The 25,867-nt window shown below is 34.7% G+C and overlaps 1 protein-coding gene across 2 annotated transcripts in view; it reads left to right on the forward strand.

Moving 5' to 3' along the window:
- The window catches only part of LOC136027887 (DNA-binding protein D-ETS-3-like), an 87,249-nt gene that overhangs the window by 35,674 nt on the left and 25,708 nt on the right, over window positions 1-25,867 (forward strand). For both annotated transcript variants that reach the window (XM_065705312.1, XM_065705313.1), the window contains exon 5: window positions 9,690-9,743. In XM_065705312.1, the coding sequence (XP_065561384.1) occupies window positions 9,690-9,743 (54 nt within the window). The remainder of the gene's footprint in view (window positions 1-9,689; window positions 9,744-25,867) is intronic.

Here is a 25,867-nt window from a genome sequence, read left to right on the forward strand (position 1 = left end):
GGTGATCGAATCGACCCTGTGGTTCTAGAATATGTACAGAGGGTTCATTCGAACGGAAATGAAACTTTCTAGTGCCCTTTTAAGTAACCAAAAAATTGGAGGGCATCTAGGCCCCTTCCTACGCTCCATTTCCCAAAGTCACCCGATCAAAATTTTGAGATATCAATTTTGTTCAGCATAGTCGAAAGATCTGATAACTATGTCTTTAAAGATGACTTAATCTCCCACAGTCCCTGGGGGAGGGGCTGAAGTTATGAACTTTGCCTATTATTTATCTATGGATTTTTTCAACCATCTAAAGCCTCCCCTTAGTGGCCATGATCCTTGTTTTAGCGTTTACAAAGGTAGTAAGGAGTGAATAGCTAGAACGTAGAAAGCTTAAAAGCTTATAAAAACTTCATTTTATCTTCAATAGCTTCACTGGGATAAAGAACCTACCTATGTAAATTCTATAGATACTAGAAGTTTCGGGATTTTGATAAATTTCAGAACATCTGTTACAGGTTAATCACTGGCACGAACTAGGAAGGTGAGGACGTTAAATTGCACTTCTCTACTTTTTGCCCTCCTCTACATTTCCGTCAACTGGCACTATCCCTGACCAAAAATATGCACAAACATATTTATAAGAATAAATACTTATTTCGTCAAATTGTGAGAATCTTGAAATTATGAACTATATTTTAGTCAGCTCTGTAGCTGTTGCCCGGTTTTGGAGGGCCAAGAAATACCCCTTGCAAAACTTGAAAAATAAAGTACAACATTCGTTTTTAATCAAATTATAGCTTTTTGAGATTCCCCAAATCAGAGTGACTATAGAAGGAAATCTCTGATATAAATAAGTAAGTTCAACCCCCCTCTCTATCTTGTCAGTTTCCTCCACTTCCACCGGAAGAGCCTGCAACTACGATCACAATCTTGCCTAGACCTTGCTTAAAGTCTCATTTCTCAAAATGACTTCTTCAATTAATTTGTTGAAGAAACATTTGCGTAGGAACATTTAATTAAACTGTAACATCTTCCAAGATTTCTCTTGCTATTGATTAAGCTTCTCCACTGGGACACTCTGTCACGTATCCTATTGGCTGATGGAAGCTCCTCCCAGGACGCGCAGCGCTTTCTTTTTCCAAATAGAAAGTCCTTCAGGTTGAGATGACACAATTAGGATTTCCGGCGCAGTGAAAAGGTCGAAGTTAAGTGTTTAAAAATGTTAGATATAAAGCCTCAAGTAAATGAGTATTTCGGAAGACCAGCCCCATTGGCGAATTTTCCTATGCTTCTCTCAGGTTAGTCTTGACTTACTTCCCATCTGTCCTTGGAGGTTGTTTTGGGCCTCTTGTTTCACCATTCTATTGGTGTAATTCCTCAATGTACTTCTGCGAGGCGAACAGCTTCGCAGAAGCTGTTCGCCGAATTCGCAGGATTTCTGCCAACAGCTAGTAGAATATATAATATATAAATATGGGAATATATACCATACAACCGTTACCATAGATTGGTTTGAGCTCATATCCTAATGCCTCCAGGAATGTCTCATACCCTTGTGCTAAGGCAACTAATCGCAAGTTTATTATTATTATTATAATTTAAGAATTAACGACGCTTCTTGACTACTAAGGTCCGTGCGTCAGCCCTGCAGAGCATTCCTGCAGCGTGGTTCGATCTCTGGGTCCCGTATAACCAAGCTAAGGTCAAATCCACTGCGCCACCACAGGACTCGCAAGTTTATTAAAGACATTAGCGCAGTAATTTGAATTTGGCGCCAAAAAAACTACTAGCCAGAAACACTTTAAACTTGCGGCCTGGGTTAGTTTTCTAAATCATCCCGTTCTTGCCTTCTCGCAAATAATGGTTAGGTAGTAATCGCATGAATCGCAGTAAATTAAACTTGGCGCCAAAAACTACTAGCCAGAAACATTTTCCACTGGTGGCCTGGGTTCATTTTCTAAATCAAGCCTTTATTGTCTTTTTGCAAATAACGGTTAGGCAGTTTTCAAATAGTACCAAATATCAGACTGAGAGCTAAGCCAACTTTGCTAGCTTACTCGAAAATAAAGCCCTAATTCTAGTGTGAAAAGTTCTACGGCGTCATTTGAAAGCATCATAACTTGGGTTGCTTTTTGGATCTTGAAGGAAGTTCTTGATCAAATAAAATAAATGCCGTCTTTTAGAAAGCAAAAAATTACTGCAGCTCTTTATCAGAGTTTTGTGGTGGTCAAGGAATAATATGAACCTTAGCGCTTTTAATACTTTTTCGTTGGAAATGTCTCGGTGGCCAAAAATCAGCTAAAACAAAACGCTGATTTAATGCAACCATTTTCTGGCAAAAACAATCCTCTCTGTTGCGAAGATAAAGGAAACAAATCAACAAAAATACCCAAAGGGTACCAAAATGCACTCATTCTATTTTTCAGGTACGGATCTAAACACCGGGGTACGAAGGATATTAGGTGCCCTCTGGTCAACAAATCCACTGTATATATTAGAATATGGTTATTTTAATTCTTTGAAGAAAGTATTCATTTACTGCATGTTTATTTAATTGTTTTACTATCATTAATATATTTTTATGTGAATTCTATGTATCAAACAGTTCGTGGCAACGAACTGTTGTAAGGAGCGACCCGGCTCAATAGTAACCAAAACTCTAAAAAATTGAATTTTGATATCAATAGCTACATCAAAAGAATCGCAGTTTAATGCTGGTTTCAAATATATAAGTTTCATCAAGTTTAGTCTTACCCATAAAAAGTTACAAGCCTGAGAAAATTTGCCTTATTTAGGAAAATAGGGGGAAACACCCCCTAAAAGCCGTAGGATTTTAACGAAAATGACACCATCAGATTCAACATATCAGAGAACCCTACTGTAGAAGTTTCAAGCTCCTATCTACAAAAATGTGGAATTTTGTATTTTTTGCCAGAAGACAAATCACGGGTGCGTGTTCATTTTTTTTTTTTTTTTTTTTTTTTTTCCCAGGGGTCATCGTATCGACCAAGTGGTCCTAGAATGACGCAAGTGGGCTCATTCTAACGGAAATAAAAAGTTCTAGTGCCCTTTTTAAGTGACCAAAAAAATTGGAGGGCATCTAGGCCCCCTCCCACGCTAATTTTTTTCTCAAAGTCAACGGATCAAAATTTTGAGATAGCCATTTTGTTCAGCATAGTCGAAAAACCATACTAACCATGTCTTTGGGGATGTCTTACTCCCCCACAATTCCCTGGGGGAGGGGCTGCAAGTTACAAACTTTGACCAGTGTTTACATATAGTAATGGTTATTGGGAAGTGTACAGACGTTTTCAGGGGGATTTTATTTTGTTTGGGGGTGGGGCTGAGGAGAGGGAGCTACGTTGGAGGATCTTTCTTTGGAGGAAACTGTCATGGGGGATGAAAAATTCAGTGAAAAGGGCGCAGGATTCTTTAGCATTACTATAAGGAAATATTGAAAAATAAATATGAAAACTTTTTTTCAAATGAAAGGAAGAAGTAGCATTGAAACTTAAAACGAAGAGAGATTATTACATATATGAGGGGTTCTAAAAATACTTTAGCATAAAGAGCGAGGTATTTAGTAGAAGATAAATACCTTGCTCTTTATGCTAAAGTATTTTTAGTAATTTCAACTATTTATTCTACGGCCTTTCTGATTCAGGGGTCATTCTTAAAGAATTGGGAGAAAAGTTAAGGTTTAGTGTAAAGAGCGAGGTATTAACGAGGGTACAAACCCCCTCGTATACATAATAAAAATATAAGGTTATGAAAGTTTGTTTTGTATGTTAATTCTTAAGTTACGTATATTTTTTACTAATAAAAACGTTCGTTAAAAATTAAAAGTTCTAGTAGCCTTTTTAAGTAACCGAAAAATTGGAGGGCAACTAGGCCTCCTTCTCCACCCCTTATTTCTCAAAATCGTCTGATCAAAACTAAGAGAAAGCCATTTAGCCAAAAAAGAATTAATATACAAATTTCATTTTAATAATTTATGTGCGGAGAGCCAAAACCAAACATGCATTAATTCAAAAACGTTCAGAAATTAAATAAAAAAAAAACTGATTTTTTTTAGCTGAAAGTAAGGAGCGACATTAAAACTTAAAACGAACAGAAATTACTTCGTATATGAAAAGGGTTGTCCCCTCCGCATTCCCTCGCTCTTTACGCTAAAGTTTGACTCTTTGCCACAATTCTACTTTTTAAAACAATTAAAAGCTTTAGCGTAAAGAGCGAGGGATTGCGGAGGGGACAACCCATTTCATATACGGAGTAATTTCTGTTCGTTTTAAGTTTTAATGTCACTCCTTACTTTCAGATAAAAAAATTAGTTTTTTTTTTTATTTTACAGTAAGGTTCAAGCAAGACTCTAAGATTCAGTCTAACAATATTGCATGCGTACTGTGTGTCATCACACAATAGACATGCAATTTAAATTATATAGGCTACAATCATAAATTAGAAAGTAGATGAAATTAGATTAAAAAGTAGATTAAAAATTAACTTAACATGCTTTTCTCGAAGAAATTGTCTTTGTATTATCTTCTTATGAAATCCCCGAAGCCATTGGCTTTGCCCCATTAGCCATGTTCTATGTGGATTATGTTCAGGTTTTTTAACCGTTGCTTGGCTATTTCTAATTTCTATTTCTATTAATATCCTATTTCTAAGATAGTCTTTATTTAATCTCAATTTTGCTGAACGTCCCTTCATCAGAAGCAATTCATACAGGCATAGTTAAATACATCGTCAAGACAATCGTTGGTGTGTTCCAGAACCGAGAAATTAGTGTTCGAATTTTCTTTGATCAGACCAAAAGTGCATCACGATTCCCCTTCCCCCTACGAATCAGATTGTGGGGCAGGTGGTCCCCCTTCATCTGTCTCTACTATCCCTCGTGACTGTAAATAGCTTTTCCCTGTGTGTATTTCAAAGAGTGTGCAACCGTTTTTAGTGTATGTTGCAGTCCATTGTGGGTTCAGCCCTAAAATACCAATGACTTGGCCAAATATACAGCCCTTCATCCTAGTGGTGGCATTTTCTTCAATCCAAAGTGGCCTAATTAGTCTTAACACTTTCTTCACGAATGACTCCATCCCTGATTTTGAGTATATTCGCAGAATTTGGGGAGGTCAGAGCAACTCTTTAAAAATATTATTGGGGGGGGGGCGGGCTGAGCCCCCGTATAACTAGCTTGTAACTATTCTGCAATATCCATCATTACTTGAGTCAGCCAACACCATGTGATAACTTGAAAATTTCTCTCAAAATGGAAAGGGCATCACTTTAAAAGCCAAGATTTTTTTTTTTTTTTTTTTTTTTTTTTTTTTTTTTTTTTTTTTTTTTTTTTTTTTTTTTTTTAGGTAGCATTAAAACTAGCTATACTATTTATGTACTACAAGGGACTGGCGATTTCCAAGATTCTGCAGAGGCACCTTTTGAGCATTTTTTTTTTATTCACTGAAGATTTTCTATAAGTTTTTCCTTTTTTAAAGGTTCTAAAGGATCCACTGAAGAGGAAGATCCACTGAAGGAAAATTTTCAAAGTAAAAATTTGTTTGCCTTTTAAATAACACCATAGATGCGTCTTAATCTATAGTTTTAGATTGCTTAAAGTAGACATATGGAAAATCTCCAGTTTTACCAGTTATTAAATTAAAAAAAGCAAGTCTTAAAAAAACGAACAGAAATTATTACGTTTTATAAAATGGATTGCTCTCTCCTCAACACCTCGCTCTTTACGCTAAAGGTTTTTTTAGTACTTATAAGAAAAACTTCCCATTGTTCTAATTAAAAGACTCTTGTGTTTAAGGAGTTGTTCTTAAAGAATTGAGACTAGATTCAGACTTTAACATTAAGAACGAGGTGTTGAGGAGGGGGCAATCCCCTTCATACACGTAATAATTTCTGTTCGTTCTAAGTTTTAACGTTTCTCCTCACTTTCAGTGAAACAAAGAACTTGCATTTAAAAAAATTTAATTTCAATTTTTTTTAAGTAATGCCAGTAAATCTGGCCCCACCTCTACGGAGAAATCCCCTCCCCATAGAAAGATCCCTTAGACAATTCAATCCCGGTGAAAATTTACCCGGACAACTACCCGTAACAATTCCAGCGTAAAATTGAGACGGAAAATAGAGAGATAGACATTTAAAAAGAATTTTGTATAGGAATCCTGGCAGATTTCCCTGGTGTGTAATTTCCCTTGACAAGTTAAACCCCAGGAAACTTCCCTCTCCATAGAAAATTTCCCCTTGGAAAAACTCCCAGCAAAACATTTGCCCCTCCCACCCGTAAAAAATGGGCGAATTTTGACTTAAATACCTATACCCTGGGGCTAATGGGGGGTCATGTTATATCCAAAGGCATAGTAATTGCACCTTTCAATCATGGTGATTAAAATGGCTATCTCAAAATTTTGATCGGACGACATTGGGAAAAAAAGGGGTGTGGACGAGGTCAGGTTGCCCTCCAATCCTTTTGGTCACTTTAAAAGGGCACTTGAACTTTTTAATTTCCATTCAAATTAGCCCTTTCAAGGCATTCTAGGACCACTGGGTCGATAGAATCATCCCTGGGGAAAAAACAAATAAACACGCACCCGTGATCTTTCTTCTGACAAAAAAAAAAAAAAACAAAAAACAAAACAAAATTCTAAATTTTTGCAGGTAGGAGCTGGAAACCACTACAGTAGAGTTTTCGATACACTGAATCTGATTGTGTGATTTTAATTAAGATTCTAATACTTTTAGGGTGTGGTTCCCCATTTTTCGAAAATCAAGGACATTTTCTCAGGCTCGTAGCCTTTAATCAGTAAGACTAAACTTAATGACACTTATATATTTAAAATCAGCCTAATCAGCCAATTCTTTTGATATATCTATTGGTATCAAAATCCGTTTCTTAGAGTTTTGGCTACTATTGAGCCGGATTAATACTTACAGCTCGCTACCACGAACTGTTTGAAAAAAAAAATAATATAGAAATTAGTCACAAATATAGTATCTGAAAGGCTATTTACTTTAAATAAATGAAAGAAAAAAGGTAAAGAATACGGCATTGGATTTTACAATCCCTGCCGACAGTTACCACTGTTACCACTACAATCCCTGCCGACAGTGGTAACATCCGTTTCATGGTCCTTTAGCTAGGAAGTGGGGGTAAGGGCCAGTAACCCTGTGCATCCGCACAAACCTCCGCTTTACCTTCCCTAAATTTGGGCTGGGTTGACCCTGGCTGATCTAACAGAGTCACACCGCCGACCCGCGTTTATTCCAGAAGAACGAAATGAAAGAAAAAAAATCAAATCATTTTAAATAAACGGGGCCACGCAAACGGTTGGCATTTTTGAAAGAAGTAAGGGCTTTGGGGTTCATTCTCATGACATCTTGATAAGGCCGTCTAGCCGAGTGAATTGGTGCGCTGGATTTAGGATCCTTTGCCCGAGACAGCGAGGGTTCGAACCCTAGTGGACATAATTATTCGGTTTGGGACGGAGGCCATTGGTGTGACTCCTTAAGCTCAGCCAGAGTCGACCCAGCTCTAAATGGGTCCCTGGAGAAATCTGGTGAAGGTAAACAGGAAAGATGTGCGAATGCACAGTATGGCTGGCCCCCATCCCCCATTGCACTTCCCTGTTGAAGGGCATTGAGACGGATATTAGCACCTCTGTTTCAGACCTTAAGGGTCTAGTGACGCATTCTTTACCATCTTGATGTTTGGAATGGTTTCCATATAGAATTGTTTACCATAATTTTCATAGAATTTGCCTTTCTGGATCTTTTTAATTTCCTCCCTCAAATTATATTTTTTTTTATATTGACAGACCACTCTTACTCTCCTCACTCTCTTACTTCGTTACTCTCTAAAGTTGAATTTTCTTGGTTTCCTTCTTTTTAGGTTTAAAATCGATTTTAAGCCTTTTTTTATGTTCTCCTATAATAATTGTAATAATTATTACAGGAGAGTAATAATTGCCAGCGCTAGGGGGTAAATAATTTTTATAGTGTGTGTGTGATTAATAAGATTTTGGGTGTTAAAGTTAATAAGTACCTGATTAGAATTTATCTAGAAAATAGATGGTGAGCTTATACACAAGACAAGAGTTTCGTAAAGAGAGTACTACTTTACAGTATGGAGGACAAAAAACCTGGTCTAAGAAATGGCTAGATGGATGTAGTGAAGATGTTTTTTTTCAGATTTTATTTTTATTTTTTTACAGTTAGATAAAGACTGGAAGAATAAAGACACAAGTCTGCAAAGTCAGACTAGAATATTGGAAGCCTTTCGGTAATTTATTTGAGGCCTTTTTGTAAAATGTCAGTAATTTACGTTTGGTCCTGAAACGTGGGCCATTTGAAAGGCCGTGGAAGATTTGCCAAATGTTCTTCAGATGTTGTCCAAGGATTTTTTCAAATGTTGTCCACAGATGGTTTTATATACTCGCTTGACTGACAGCATATCAAACAGCAAGCTAAACAAAAATGAGGTTAAATCCCACTTTCTTTAGCTATTACATTAAGAAATAAGTTTTTTCACCTAAAAGTAAAGAGCAGCATAAAAACTTAAGATGAACAGGAATCACTCCGCGTATGATGAGGCCTACCGTGTCCTCAACATTCGCTCTAAGCTAAAGTCTTAAAGTTCTTTAAGACTATTTATCATTCAAATTCAACGGTTTAAACAGTCTTTCTTAAAGAATTGTGACAAGAATTCAAAATTTAGTGTAAAGAGTGAGGTGTTGAAGATGGGACAACCCCCTCATATACGCAATAACAACCTAACAGACTAAATTTTTAAAACCAATTTAGTTAAATGTTACCCAAAAAAATCTACGAGCCCAAGAAGATTTGTCTGATTTTGGAAGAAGGGGAAAAACACCTTTAACGGTGTTTTTTAAGGGATCTTAACGAAAATCAAATATGAGATTCAGGGTATCCGAGACCCCTACTGTTGATGCTCTTAGCTCCCAACTTCAAAAATGGAGAATATCGTGTTTTTGCCAGAAGAAAAATCTTGGATGCGTGTGTATTTGTTTTTAATTTTGCTTGTTTTTTGTCTCTCCTTTTTTCCATGAGTTGATTGTATCCAACCAACAGTTCTAAAAGACTAGGAGATGTTTTTGAGTTATTGGAATTTGCCAACTGCTTAAATATAGGATTTGTATATAGAATTATCAGTGGGACTTTCCGCAGGGAGATTTTCGGAGGGTAACTTCCCACGAAATGGGAGGAGGATACCCCTGCTTGATTTTAAAAAGATAAAAAATAAATAAAAACAATTTATTTAGACTGAAAGTGAGGAGCCACGTCAAAACGGAAAACGAACAGAAATTATCCCTATACGAGGGGGTTGCCCTCTCCTCATCCCCCTGTTCTTCACCCTAATATTTTGTGGCACTTTCAAAATTTTTTTATTCCAAGTAAACGGCCCTTGTGTTTCAGGAGTCGTTCTTAGAGAATTGTAAAAAAAAACCCAAACGTTAGCATAAAGCGACAGGTGTTGAAGAGGGGGCAGCCTCCTCATATACGAAAATATTTCTATCCAATTTAAGTTTTAACTTTACTCCTTACGTTCATTAAAAAAAAAAAATTATTTAACGTCGTCCAAAGTGGGTTGACTGTGGGTAGACCTCTTAAAGATCTGCAATAATGTTTGGTGTACTTAGGATATTTGGAGTCTTGTAACACCTTTGTTTTCGCAGATTCAGCATACAAGTCCGCATGGTCTACGCCTACAGCTTCTCAATGTTCACCAGGTAAGTGTTATTATGTATTATTATGTATCTTATTATGTATCCTAGCGTTATTATATATCCTATTATTATCTCATATATCATGTAATTTTTGACGCAACACCTTAAATCAGGTATCCTTTTGGATACATGGATTTATCCCCATTTGAACATTTATTTGTATATCGAGTGAATTGTTATTATATGTATTATTGTTATTGTGATAAAATTGAATACTCATCTTACAAAAAAGGAGGGAAGCAGAGAAAACTGAAGAAAAGAAAAAACATAATAAACAAAAAAAAACGTAATAAACGCCAATGAAGACAAAGACTCTAATAAAGGTAGTAAAATCACTTCGAAGAAATAAGAATATTCTTAACAAAATTATTATGTATCCTAGTATCTTAGTGTTATTATGTATCCTATTATTATTTCATATATCACGTGATTTTCGACGTAACACCTTAAATCAGGTATCTTTTTGGATAAATGGGGATAAATGGATTTATCCCCATTTGAACATTTATTTGTATATCGAGTGAATTGTTATTATGTGTATTATTGTTAAAGCAGAGAAAACTTAAGAAAAGAAAAAAACATAATAAACAAAAAAAAAACAATAATAAACGCCAATGAAGACAAAGACTCTAATAAAGGTAGTAAAATCACTTCGAAGAAAGAAGAATCTTCTTAGCAGAGTAGGGATACTGAGTCAGTGGTGGAGTCAAAGGAGGGCTTAAAGTAAAATTCCATGGTATTGTACATCTCACAAGGATGCTATTCTGCCTTGTTTGCTAGATCAGTTCTTGACAAGCTGTTATATAAAGTATTGAAGTAAGAATATTCCTTTTGAATCAAGTTTACTTTAAAAGGGATTATTGATATGATTTTTGTTTTTTGCAAATTTTTCACTTTTTGCAAGATTTTAATGCGTGCAGACTATTCAGTATCTAACTATATAAATCCCAGCCTTAACAATAATCAAGTGATATTATGCACCAGTATCTAAAGAACGTTATATATTTTTTCGATCCTGACAAAGAGTAAATATTTTTTTCTTTTCTTTTTTATGCTTGTCGTTGACAGACGCTGCTGCTGTTAAGATGTGGTTACTAGAAAGTCAATCTAGAAAGAACGTTACTAGAAAGAACGTTATCTAGAAAGAACGTTATCTAGAAAGAACATTACTAGAAAGTCAATCTAGAAAGAACGTTATATATTTTTTCGATCCTAACAAAGAGTAAATATTTTTTTCTTTTTCTTTTTTATACTTGTCGTTGACAGACGCTGCTGCTGTTAAGATGTGGTTACTAGAAAGTCAATCTAGAAAGAACGTTACTAGAAAGAACGTTATCTAGAAAGAACGTTATCTAGAAAGAACGTTACTAGAAAGTCAATCTAGAAAGAACGTTATATATTTTTTCGATCCTGACAAAGAGTGAATATTTTTTTCTTTTTCTTTTTTATACTTGTCGTTGACAGACGCTGCTGCTGTTAAGATGTGGTTACTAGAAAGTCAATCTAGAAAGAACGTTACTAGAAAGAACGTTATCTAGAAAGAACATTATCTAGAAAGAACGTTACTAGAAAGTCAATCTAGAAAGAACGTTATATATTTTTTCGATCCTGACAAAGAGTAAATATTTTTTTCTTTTCTTTTTTATACTTGTCGTTGACAGACGCTGCTGCTGTTAAGATGTGGTTACTAGAAAGTCAATCTAAGAAATTGATACTCTGACTTTAAGGAGAAGCTTTTATTGCTTTCAATTAGCGATACAGCTTATTTCTCTGCCTTCCCACGCTCCTCCTTCGTTCTGTATCAACAAAATCCTGATATTTGCCCCGTTAAAAATTTCTACAGAAAAATACAGAAAAACTTTTTCTCTCTGCATAACTGATATGTTATGTAAGTGAATCCTCCCTTCCCTCCCCGTCCCAACTCGTCTTTGGTACTAATTATGTAATGTTTGTTTTACTAAATTTAAAATCCTATTTTTATAGTCTTTTTTCAATAAATTCATAATAATTTGTCCCTACATTTCCAAAAAAAAGAAAAAATGGATCTTAAATAAAAAATCGCTTAATGATTTTGACACTCTGACTTTTATCAGTCAGTAACAAAGTGATATAATAAATACAATAAAATAAGTTAATAAATAAAATAATTTAAAACAAATAAAATAAGTTAATATAAAATAAGTTAATAATAAAAGCTCATCGCTTTGTTCTTGCCTTCTTCTGCTTCAACTCAAATTTCGATTCTTGTTCCATAAAATTTTTTCACAGAGGAACTTCTTCCTCCTACACTATTGATATGTTAAATAGGCGAATTCGCTCCCCCTCTTTCCATACCCGCCTGCCTTCTTTTTACCAATTATTTTGTAAAGCATAAAGTATTGATTTTAAACATTTTATTTGTATAGTCTTTTTACAAAATTCCTTATGATTTTTTTCTCTGTGTTAAAAAAAGTAATTTTTAATAGACATTCTGACTTTAAGATAAAACTTTTACTGCTTTTCGAGAGAAATGAACACTTCTTATCCAAATAAATTTTTACAAAGAAATATATAGAAGAATCTCCCCCCCCCCTCTAAATAGTCAATATGTTAAATAAGTGAATTTCCTCAACTTCTTTTCTTTCCCCTCCCAGTTTTACCATCATTGTGTAAATTTGATTTTACTAATTTTGAGCATTCTATTTGTACAGTCTTTTTTTTAAACCTAAAGTCCTTTAAAAGTAGTTTTGTTCCCTTCATAACCCCACAAAAATTATTTCATTCATTTTATATTATTTTCTTTGTTTCTCCTCTTTGTGATTTAGCAAATCGATATAATACCTTTATAAGTTCAAGTCGTTTAATTTTTTTTTTAACCTTTTTGAAATGTTGACTTTTGTATCTATCTTTTTCTTGACCAACTTTAGATCTGAATCTGGAATTTGTATTTTCCACATACAATGTCTTAGGAATGGGCTGTCGGGGCTAGCTTTAGTTGTGATAAATTAGCAAATAAATAAAGTTAGGAAAAATAGAAGAAAACCTCACAAAAAACATATTAATTAAAAGATCTGATTGAAATTTTGTATATTCACTCGCAGTTATTTTGGTTTTGTATACTCTTAAAGTTTCAACAAGTGCATGTGGCTTATAATTCTCAAAATAATAAGATTAGCCTATCTGAGGATAGCAATTTTTTTTAAATAGCCAATATTTGCAAATAACAGTTTTTTGCATTTTCAAGCCAGGCCAGACATATAGCATAATCCATTTCTCACTCTAAAAATACATAAATTAATATATCGCTTCTAGATTTATAACAGTTAATCCTTTAAAGAACTAACTACAGTTATCGAAATAAGTACCTGTAAATAAAGAGCCAGTAATGAAAAAAGGTAACTGGTCTGTTATAGCGCCGATCAATCCAGAAGTGAAGTTAGGTTAATCCTAATAAAATATATTTAAGTACGATAAAAATATAACACTTTCGAAACAAATTTGGGCTATATATCTCCAAATTAAGGGGGGGGGGGTAAAGTAATGGTTATACATGCGAAATCTGTTACGTACAATTATTGAACATATAAGTAAGAATTGTTTTCTCACTTCAGATACTTTACCCCCACCCCCTACAATGTGTGTTTCTACAATGTGTCAATGGATGAATAACTTTAGTGGTCGACGTTATAACAGACAAGTACCAAAAAAGAAAATACTCTCTGACTCAATATGAAATCTATTCATATTTGAAAGTGGCGATTTTCTAAGATTTTATTTGTGCTATTACGAGTCGGTTGGTGCGCTGGATTTGGGATCCTTTGTCTGAAAGGACGCGGGTTCGAATCCCAGTGTACCCAATTGTTCAGTTTGGGACGGGAGTCAGTGGCGTGACTCTGTAAGCTTAGCCAGAGTCGACCCAGCTTTAAATGGGTACCTGGAGAAATCTGGGGAAGGTAAACAGGAAGGGTGTGCGAAGGCACAGGATGGTTGGCCCCCAACCCCCCATTGCACTTCCTGGCTGAAGGGCCAAGAAACGGAGATCAGCACCGCCGGTAGAGACTGTAAAGTCTAATGCCGTATCCTTTACCTTTTTTTACCTTTTATTTCATAATATGAAGTTGATACGATAGTGTCATATAGTGGTCAGCGTCACCACGCAACTGTGAGAATAAATAAGAAAAACTAATCAAAAAATTTGACAACACTTATCGTTAATAAAAATTCAAACATGAACGATCTGTAGATCAGCAACTTCACCTTCAAAAAAGCTATAATCTATCTGCTTAACCCACTTGGTCCCACTTTTTTTTCTCGCTCAATTTTTGGGTGTTTTTCCCCTCTCGTCTACTTTTATAAATTTGACACCCGCTGCCACCAGAACTGTGCAGCTGCGAATGTACATCTTTTTTATTGTTAAAAGTGGCATATTTCTTTATTGGTATAACTGGTTTGTTGATAAAAACTGGTTTAAATATCAAATTTGGTTTCATTGTCCTTAGTATTTCAAAGAATGATATAATCGTACCCCCGTCTCGTCTTCAAAATAATGCTATGGTTCTGTCTTAGCGACCTAGATTCCCTGGACCTACTCCCCCAGTTATCCCATAAAACTCTAACATCACTTTCCTGAATAAAATAATAAGATATTTAATTTCACTGTCGATTTATCTGCTCACAACTTGGTTAGAAAGCTGCCGGAAGCACTCCGGAAACGAAGTTTCTTTCTCAGATTGGAATCCGCTAATAGAATTCTAACTCAGAACTAACAAAATAAGTAGATAACTTTTGACTTGTTGCTGATAAAGTAAATAATTGAATTTCTATAGATGTTCCCTTTGCAAATAGATTTCTTTTGAAACTCACCGGATAGCGTTCATTTCTGAAAAAAGTGACTATTTTATTTTTATCATAGTTGTCAGGGCAGTGATAACGTAATAAATATCTTTACACGATACAAAGGAAATGGAATTGGAATATGGTAAAAAAAATGTATAATGTAGGATTTTTGCCTTTTTTATTAGCTGTGGAATTAATATTTTACTGATGTTGATAGTGACCTTAATTTCCTGTGAAAGAAAGACCCAGAGAATAGTCAAACAGTTCGTGGTAAAGAACTGTAGTAAGGAGCGACCCGGCTCAATAGTAACCAAAACTCTAAAAAATTGAATTTTGATATCAATAGCTACATCAAAAGAATCGCATTACCCATCAAAAGTTACGAGCCTGAGAAAATTTGCCTTATTTAGGAAAATAGGGAAAAACACCCCCTAAAAGTCGTAGGATCTTAACGAAAATGACACCATCTGATTCAGCGTATCAGAGAACCCTACTGTAGAAGTTTCAAGCTCCTATCTACAAAAATGTGGAATTTTGTATTTTTTGCCAGAAGACAAATCACGGGTGCGTGTTTATTTGTTTGTTGTTTTTTTTTTCCTCAGGGGTCATCGTATTGACCAAGTGGTCCTAGAATGTCGCAAGAGGGCTCATTCTAACGTAAATGAAAAGTTCTAGTGCCCTTTTTAAGTGACCAAAAAAATTGGAGGGCATCTAGGCCCCCTCCCACGCTCATTTTTTCTCAAAGTCAACGGATCAAAATTTTGAGATAGCCATTTTGTTCAACATAGTCAAAAACCATAATAACTATGTCTTTGGGAATGACTTACTTCCCCACAATCTTTGGGGGAGGGGGTGCAAGTTACAAACTTTGACCAGTGTTTGCATATAGTAATGGTTATTGGGAAGTGTACAGACGTTTTCAGGGGGATTTTATTTTGTTTGGGGGTGGGGCTGAGGAGAGGGGGCTATGTTGGATGATCTTTCCTTGGAGGAATCTGTCATGGGGGAAGAAAAATTCAATGAAAAGGGCGCAGGATTTTCTAGCATTACTATAAAAAAAAACAATGAAAAAATAAACATGAAAACGTTTTTTCAAATGAAAGTAAGGAATAGCATTGAAATTTAAAACGAACATAGATTATTACGCATATGAGGGGTTCTAAAAATACTTTAGCATAAAGAGCGAGGTATTTAGGAGGAGATAAATACCTCGCTCTTTATGCTATAGTTTTTTTTTAGTAATTTCAACTATTTATTCTACGGCCTTTCTGATTCAGGGGTCATTCTTAAAGAATCGGCACAAAACTTACGATTTAGTGTAAAGAGCGAGGTATTAACGAGGGTACAAACCCCCTCATATACATAATAAAAATATAAAGTTATGAAAGTTTGTTACGTAAGTTAATTCTTAAGTTACGTATAATTTTTACTAATAAAAACGTTCGTTAAAAATTAAAAGTTCTAGTTGCCTTTTTAAGTAACCGAAAAATTGGAGTGCAACTAGGCATCCTTCTCCACCCCTTATTTCTCAGAATCGTCTGATCAAAACTAAGAGAAAGCCATTTAGCCAAAAAAAGAATTAATATACAAATTTCATTTTAATAATTTATGTGCGGAGAGCCAAAACCAAACATGCATTAATTCAAAAACGTTCAGAAATTAAATAAAAAAGACTAATTTTTTTAGCTGAAAGTAAGGAGCGACATTAAAACTTAAAACGAACAGAAATTACTCCGTATATGAAATGAGTTGTCCCCTCCGCAATCCCTCGCTCTTTACGCTAAAGTTTAACTCTTAGCCACAATTCTACTTTTTAAAACAATTAAAAGCTTTAGCGTAAAGAGCGAGGGATTGTTGAGGGGACAACTCATTTCATATACGGAGTAATTTCTGTTCGTTTTAAGTTTTAATGTCGCTCCTTACTTTCAGCTAAAAAAATTAGTTTTTTTTATTTAATCCCATACAGAGTGAGGTAAGGACTTAGTTAAAAGTGATGTAGGGACTTTTGTTAGAACTGTATTCGGTATAATTGAAGGCATTTCCAAATGAGGACACGTCGCAGAAAATTAGGAAGACAACAGCAACATCTAACCCAACAGCTACGTGAAGTCCTCTTCCATTTTGTCCATTCAGCACTTTGTTTTTTATTCCATTTAATTAAAAAAAAACAAGTTTTTTTCTAACTGAAAGTAAGGAGCAATATTAAAACTTAAAACGAACAGGAATTTTTCCGTATATGGAAGGGGTTGTCCCGTTCCTCAGCGCATCGCTCTTTACGCTAAAGTTTGACTGTTTATCTCAACTCTATTTTTTAAAACAACAAAAAACTTTAGCGTACAGAGCGGGGCGTTGAGGAGGGGACAGTCCATTTCATATACGGAATAATTTCTGTTCGTTTTAAGTTTTAATTTTGCTCCTTACTTTGAGCTAAAAAAAACTTGTTTTCTTGTTTGATTTATTAATGTTTTTAAATTAATTAAGTTTTTGATTTTTGGCTCACCGTACATGAATAATTAAAACGAAATTCGCATATCAATTTTTTTGCTAAATAGCTTTCTCAAAATTTTGATCAGCAGATTTTGAGGAAAAGGAGTGCGGGAGGGGACCTTGTTGCTCTCCAATTTTTTGGCTACTTAAAAAGAGCAGTAGATCTTCAATTTTATTTACGAACGTTTTTATTAGTAATAAACAGGCATAACTTACGAATTAACTTATTTAACGAACTTATGTATTCGTATAACTTTATGACTCTTTCGTTAAAGTAAATTCTGTTCCAATTCTTTAAGAATGACCCATGAATCGCAAAGGCCGTTTAATTAGAATAAATAGCTCTTTTGAGATTACTAAAAATACTTTAGCTTAAAGATTGAGGTATTAAGGAGGGTATATATGTAATAATTTCTGTTCGATTTAAGTTTTAATGTTGATCCTTACTTTCAGTTGAAAAAACTTGTTTTTATTTAATTTCTGATTGTTTTTTAAATAATGCTGGGAAATCCAGCGCCCCCTTCATGAAAATTTTCTTCCCACATGAAAAGATCCTCCCACGTAACCCCGTCTCCCTACCCCTCCCCTCTCACCAGAAAAAAATCCTTTGAAAACGTCTGTATACTTTCCAATAACCAATGCTATATGTAAACAATGGGCGAAGTTCATAATTTGCGGCCCTTGCCCCGCGGAGTGTGGGGGATGAAGACGTCCTAGACATAGTTGCTAAATTTTTTGAATATGCTGAACAAAATGGATATCTAAAAATTTTGATCCGGTGGCTTTCTAAACAATGTGCGAGGGAGGGGGCCTAGTTGCCTCTAGATTTTTTTGGTTACATCAAAAGGGCACTAGAACTTTAATATCCATTCAAATGAGCCCTTTTGCGGCATTCTAGGACCACTGGGTCCATACAATCATCCCTGGGAAAAAGAAAACAGAAACCAAAAACAAATAAACACACATTCGTGATCTTTCTTCTGGCAAAAATTACAAAATTCGACATTTTTGTAGATAGGAGCCTGAAACCTGTACAATACGGTTTTCTGATACGCTGAATCTGAAGATGTGATTTTCATTAAGACTCTGTGACTATTAAAGGGTTTTTCCCCTTTTTTTCAAAAATAAGGCAAATTTTTCTCAGACTCTTAACTTCTGATGGGTAAGATTAAACTTGATTAAACTTATATAAATCAGCATAATAATTCAATTCTTTTGATGTATTTCAGTTACTATTCGGCCGCTCCTTACTAATACTTACTGACGACTTCCTAATAACTTCATTAGTAAGGGGCCTAACGGCTCCTTACTATTGACTAACAGTTGGTTACCACGAACTGTTTGATACACGCACGAGGAAAGATCAACACTTTTGTTTAAGATGGAAAGGCTTTTTTCTAACAAGAATCACATAATATTTTTTCATAATGTCAATTGCTGAGCGGCCAACAACCCAAATCTTTGGAATCAAGTCATTAATAATTCATAAATTGTTGCTATTATTTTAAGCTGCACTCAACCTACTGGTACTTCTTTGACAGAAAATCCATATCTTGTTCAATATTTTTCTTTTTGTTGTGAAATATGTACCTATCTACGTCGACTGGGAATAGCATGGGAATCCAAAAATTTTTTTGGTGGTAATTTCAAATTTGGTGTATTTGGTATATTCATACTATTATTCAATTCAAGTATTAACTTTTATTTATTCAAGTATTAACTGTTATTGAAATAGTTATTTGATTCTACGACTCAATTCTATTCTTGAACAGAAACAGACCATTTTTTAAAACAAGCGTCATGAATTTACTTTCCATTTTGAACTTGCTATTTGATTTTATAATTTCACCGTCAATTGGAAAAAGACGGACTCTTAGTTTTATGTTGTCAAAAGAGGACAAAATGTCGGGATGATGTCAACATTTTACAAATCGAACGCCCACTCAGATCAAATCAAATGGCCAAAATCCTTGTCATGACAGAGATGCTTAATCAAACGAGGCTTTAACATTTCTCAAGCCCTAACCAGTGGTATGCATTCATGCACGTAACTAGGAATATTCTAGGGGGGAATAATAAAAAGCATTTAATAATTTGAATAAGAAGTACCTTGAAATTTGAGAAGATGCAGGATTTCGGTAAGGGGAAGAGCCAAAGATGAGCACTCTACCTAAGTCTCTGCATGTAAGCGAGCAACAATTATATATTTATTCAATTACTTTTCCTTAAAGCGGCTACTTTTTTTTTCTTTTTTATTTAACGGGCCTGAAAATACGATCTCGATATGTCACGATTTTTGGAAAAATCGCTTAGAGGCATAGTTTTGGAAAAACATTCTTCATGTGAATGATGATACATTTAAAGAGCATGTATGTGTTTGAAGAGCAAGCTATACCATTTTTTCCCAGGGGGGGGGGTATCGTTTTTGTTTTCTATGAAGCATGCGAAATTATGCAAGATGATGAATAGCTCCGAACAGCTAAAGAAAGACCCATGGAAGAAGCGACAGCAAGTGACACAAAATCGCTGATTATTCACCGTAACGACTTAAACTACAGATAACACGATAATAATGCTAATGCATGAATTACAAATTCCAGGGTAGCTAATTTTGCTTGTTTATTTTCACGGCTCGATGTGGCAACACAGGTAGAAATGTGGTACTACCGTGAAAACTTAATACTTTTTATACAAATAAATGACGAAATCTTAGAAAACCAAGCTTTTAAAGTATGGATAAGCCAAACAGGGGCTCCTTTTTGGGAGGAACAGGGGGCGGCAGTCTCCCCAACCCCAATAATATGGATAAAAAATTATTTTATATCCCAAGGCCCCCCCCCGGGGGGGGGGGCTTGTGACATATTGACTATCCGGATATGCCCCCCCCCCCCGATAAAAATTCTGGATATTTACTGTGAAAGCAAAGATGGGTCCATGTGACCATAGGATATTTTTATTTTGACGTTATTGCTACTTTGAAGTAACACTGCAAGGTCCTAAAAGATCTGGAGCTCTTTCAGGTCCCAATCACCACATGTGAAAAATCACTATCTCACCCCCATCACCACCTCAATCGCAGTTTTATCTAGCCTTAAATAATATAATATATTCGAATAATACTCTCGGCCAAATTACCCTTTTGGCCCTCCCAGTAGTTCATTTTTTACACACAATTCCGTTTACTATTTTTATTCAAGTGAATATTTATTTATGTGACGGGGGGGGGGGGGCTGCATGTGTCTTTGGTCGCAGATTAGTCAAGACTAAATATGCTATTTACTGAAACCGACACAAAAGCGTAATTGAAATTAGCGCTTAGTCCATTACTGATCGTCTTTGGACAACACCTGGTGGAGTCAATCGACCCCTAGTTACTGTTCTTTCTATTATCTAATTCTTTATTCGATTATCACACAGTAGGGGGCTATTTTGGGGAAATCCAGGGAATTTGAAAAGATGGGTCTTCCTCGCTAAACACTAATCAAGAAGGGATGAGCGAAAAAAATAATTGTTCTCGTTTTGATTCTAATTGAGACTCTATAGGCTTCCCTTATGCCATATTTTGACGCTCGCAACAAAATTAAAACAAAATTTATAAATTCTTAGCGTTTGCATTGTAAAACATTTGGTGGCAAATAACTGTGAGTAAGGAGCAATGTGTCTTAATAGTAACTAAAACTCTAATAAACACAATCTTGATAACTGTAGATACTTCAAAAGAATCGTATTTGATGCTTATTCAAAATGTACAAAATTCATCAAGTCTAATGTTACCCAACAAAAGTTACGAACCTGAAAAAATTTGCCCTATTACTGAACAAGGGGTAACACCGTCAAAATATCATATGATCTTGATACGAAGCACACCATCATTTTCAGCATATGAGAGAACCCTGCTGATATAGTTTCAAGCTCTTATTTACAAAAATGTGGAATTTTGCATTTTTGCCAGAAGAAAGATTAAGGATGAGTGTTTATTTGTTTATTTGTTTTCTCCAGGGATGATAAAACTGAACAAGTGATTTTAGAAAATCCTTTTTGCCCTTTTTCCCAAAATCTTCCGATCAAGATTTTGAGATATCCATGTTATTCAGCAGAGTCGAAAAGATCTAATAACAATGTCTTGGAGAATTATTTGCCACCCCACAACCCTCGAGGATGGGATGCAAGCTATGAACTTCGCCCATGTTTACATATAGTATTGATTATTGGGAAGTACCCATAATTTTTTTGCGGGGGGTTCTGACGGGGGAAGGGGAGTTACGTGGGAGGATCTTTCCATGGAGTGGAGCCGGATTCCCAGCATTAGACTCGGTTCAGTCTAAAACTGAATCGAGTTTTTTCAAAGTAAGGAGCAACATTAGAACTTCAAAAGAACAGAAATTATTACGTATATGAGGGGAGCCTCATATACCTCCTTATAAGCACCTTGATAAGAGGGGAGCCTCCTTATCAGCACCTAGCGCTTAACGCTATAAGCTCTTTAAAAAACTTACTATTCTAATTAAACGACTCTTGTGTTTCAGGAGTCATTATTAAATAATTGGAAGATTAAAGTTAGCTTGAAGAGCAGGTATTGAGGAGGGGACAATCCTCCTCATATACGTAGTAATTTCTTTTCGTTTTATGTTTTAATGTTGCTCCTTACTTTCAGTTGAAAAGTTTCAGTTGATATTTATTTATTCATCATGAAATACGCATACAATATTACATTTTACTATTCCCCCAAAGACTCTTTGGCCTGTCAAGAAGGGGGAAGACAAATGAGTCACTTACTCAGAGAAGAAAAAAAACAAAATAAACAAAACTAAATAGATTGAAAAGACTAAATCAATTAAGTAGATTAGTAGATTAAATAAACTCCAATTAAATAATAGTATATATATATATATATATATATATATATATATATATATATATATATATATATATATATATATATATATATATATATATATATATATATGACTCGCAGTTAAAGGATTAATATCTGACCTTACACATATAGAGACAGATATAGAGACTCTGTAGAGACTGATAAGGGATATCTGTCTCGATGTCGATATCTCAATGTCTCGATGTCGATGATATAAATCTCGATGGATTCTATTCGTGAATAAGTAATGCCAGCTAATGATACAAGCTTTAAATATGAGAATCTAGGGGTGGGCCAAATAAGAACTTAACAAACCATCATTAGAGGTAACAGAAGTATTCAATTGGATAGATGTAAGACAATTTATCTTTTTTTATCAACTTATCAATTTTTCAATTCAATGATATAAGCTATTGGCAGCTCCAAAAAGACCTGGAAACTGTTTTGCACTCGGCTCCTAAACAAAGCAAAATCTATGCCATAATTCTTCTCTTAAACTTGTACCTTCAACTTTAATTTATAAGAACTTGACCTTAAATTTAACGTATTTCTATTCATATAAATCAAGCTTTTTTCTTCACTATTTAAAGAATCATACAAGATCAGCTTATTAGGTGAGTGGGAAACAATGTATTTATTATAACTTAATATATTCTAGTTAATTATATTTATGATATGGCTAGGACATTTTTTTGGATTAAAGATGACATATTGCCAAATATCGTCTTTTTAGGCCAAACGAAAAGCAAGTTGTCATCGAACAGGTGAGAAAAAGTTGTAAGAAAAGATATTGAAGAAATTAGAACTTATGAGGGGGGTGTAAAGAAGCTGGATTTAAATAGATTGGGATAGAAGAGGATGGTGCATAGCTGTGTTGGTCTCAGGCAGCTTGGTACTGTAATGTGTGCTTAGCTTTTACACAGTAAATTGATAGTAGTAGTAGTAGTAGTAGTAGTATGTTACATTAAATATTTATTTTCAAAAGTATATTAGCATTAAATCTCAGGACCCACTCTGGATTATGCAGAGATACCTTAAAAAGTTCCCCATAATTTCCCCTGATAGCGTCCATATAGCGTGTCTCATTTCTAATGCTACTTATCACTATTTAATTTGTGATATGCTTAAGAGGCCAGTACAATTTTCAGTACTTCCGTATTAGCCAGTACACACTCGAGAAGTTTGCTTAATTTAAGATCTAAAAAAAGATTTCATAGCATAAAGACAAATGATGGGTGACGGAATCGATTGGTCTTGTATAATTTGAACTATATATTAGCACATTAGAGGGTGGGGGTTAGGTTGAGGTGGGTTACTTTACCCTCCCTCTTCCCTTAATGTGCAAAATATTTAGCCCAAATTATACTATTATATAACTAAAGTATTATATTTTCATCTTATTTTGGTATATTTCATTTGGATTAACCTAACTTTACTTCTCGTGTGACTACTGGCTAATACGGAAGCACCCAATTTTCTGCCAACATAATATTCCTTTTTATTGGATAAATGTAATATTTGTATTTCTGTTGTTCACAGATTTTTTATGGTCTCGTTTGTATTTTATTGATTTGCTTAATTAAAAATAATGAATTTGGCTTTTATATAGCCAATTCAAATAAATTTTTATCTTATTTTTCTCTGGACCTCATTATCCTATATCCCAAAGGCAAATGTATATTTGTTTAAAAAAATATATAATAAACAAATAAATTTTTCGTAGCAAAATTTTATTTAATTAAAGATTTGAATTTAGTGCAGGTGACATTAAAGTTAAAAGTAAACATAAATGAAAAAAATTATTGTGTCACCAGTGGGTAGGAGGTGAGATCTTTCATTTAGCAAAAAAAATAATAGAAATTGTTGTCAAAACTTACCTTAAATTATTTCAAATATTTAGCATAAAGTGGCCTATATGTATAATTTTAAGCATTAAATATAAAAATTTCGGGAATACAGTGTTTAAAATCTCTTTTCCCGTGTTTTTCACCCTAGACGTAACTGTTTGTTTACTTAACTATGTTTGGCCATAAAATCTGATTTTGAAATTATCTAAATGCCTATGAACAGCATACACCACTAAGTGGTTCTGAAAATTGTGTTTCTGAAATTATGAGATATCAAATGAGGTGATTAAGATGTCATTATCTTAATTGATTGGCTGAATCAGAGGTTTCATTTAGTGCCAGCTAAATTTTTTAGGGCCAAAACCTATTTTAAAGGTAATCAAACATGAATATTTGCATTTTGTTGGGATTTGGTCTAGTTTGTTACTAGGAAGGAAAATAGTTTAGAAAATTCAGCTCGAATCAGCCCTCCTCCATTTTTCTATGACCAATGGCTTGATACGATCACCTGGGAAGGTAAAGAAAAAGAAATTGGTTTCATATACTTCCCATTCCCCAACTCTAAATTTGTCAACTTGGCTTACTATTGGGCAATGATAGCCCATTACTAAATTAAATAAAAAAACAAGTTTTTTCAACTGAAAGTAAGGAGCGACATTAAAGCTTAAAACGAACAGAAATTATTTCGTATATGAAAGGGACTGTCCCCTCCTTAACGTTCCGCTCTTTACGCTAAAGTTTGACTCTTTGTCACAGTTCTACTTTTTAAAACAATAAGAAAATTTAGCGCAATGAGCGGGACGTTCAGGAGGGGACGGCCCCTTTCATATACGGAATAATTTCTGTTCGTTTTAAGTTTTAATGTCGCTCCTTACTTTCAGCCGAAAAAACTTGTTTTTTATTTAATTTCGAACGTTTTTGAATTAATGCATGTTTTGGTTTTGGCTCCCCGCATATTAATCATTAAAACGAAATTTGTATATTATTATTTTTTTGGGCTAAATGGCTTTCTGATAGTTTCGATCGGATGATTTTGATGAAAAAAGAGGTGGGAGAGGAGGCCTAGTTGCCCTCTCATTTTTGGTTACTTAATAATGCAACTGAGACTTCATATTTTTTTTACGAACGTTTTTATTAGTAATAAACATACGTAACTTACGAATTAACTTACGTAACGAACTTCTATATTTGTATATTTTTATCAAGTATGTGAGGGGGTTCGCCCTCTCGTCAATACCTCGCTCTTTACATTAAAGCTTAAATTTTGTCCCAATTATTTAAGAATGAGCATAAATAGTTGAAATTACAAAAATTACTTTAGCGTAAAGAGCCAGGTATTGAGGAGAAGACGAACGCCCTTATATATGTAATAATTTCTTTTCATTTTAAGTTTTAATGCTGCTCCTTACTTCCAGCTTAAAATTTTCATTCATGCATTTTCTCATTGTTTTTTTTTAATAATGCTAGAAAATCCTGTGCCCCCTTCATGGAAATTCTCTTCCCTCATGAGAAATTCCTCCATGGAAAGATCCTCCCTCGTATCCCCCTCCCTTATTCCCCGACCCCTCCCCCCAACGCGAAAAAGTCCCCCTGGAAATGTCTGTACACTTTTCAATAACCATTACTATATGTAAACAATGTTCAAAGTTTTAACTTGCAGCCCCTCTTCAGGGGGATTATGGGGGATTAAGTCGTCCCCAGAGACTTAGTTATTAGGTTTTTCGACTATGTTGAACAAAATGACTATCTCAAAATGTGGATCTGGTGAATTTAGGAAAAAATGAGCGTGGGAGGGGGCCTAGGTGCCCTCCAATTTTTTGGTCACTTAAAAAGGCCACTAGAACTTTTAAATTCTTTTAAAATGAGTCTTCTCGTAACATTCTAGTACCACTGGGTCAGTGCGATCACCCCTGTGACAAAAAACAAAACGAAAAAAAAACAACAACAAATAAACATGCATCCGTGATCTATCTTCTGGCAAAAAATACAAAATTCCACATTTTTGGACATGGCAGGCTGAAACTTATACAGTACGGTTTTCTGATAGGCTGAATCTTATGGTGCGATTTTCGTTATGATTCTATGACTTTTAGGGGTTATTT

The sequence above is a fragment of the Artemia franciscana genome, chromosome 6, assembly GCF_032884065.1.
Source record: "Artemia franciscana chromosome 6, ASM3288406v1, whole genome shotgun sequence".
In the NCBI taxonomy this organism is placed as follows: Eukaryota; Metazoa; Arthropoda; class Branchiopoda; order Anostraca; family Artemiidae; genus Artemia; species Artemia franciscana.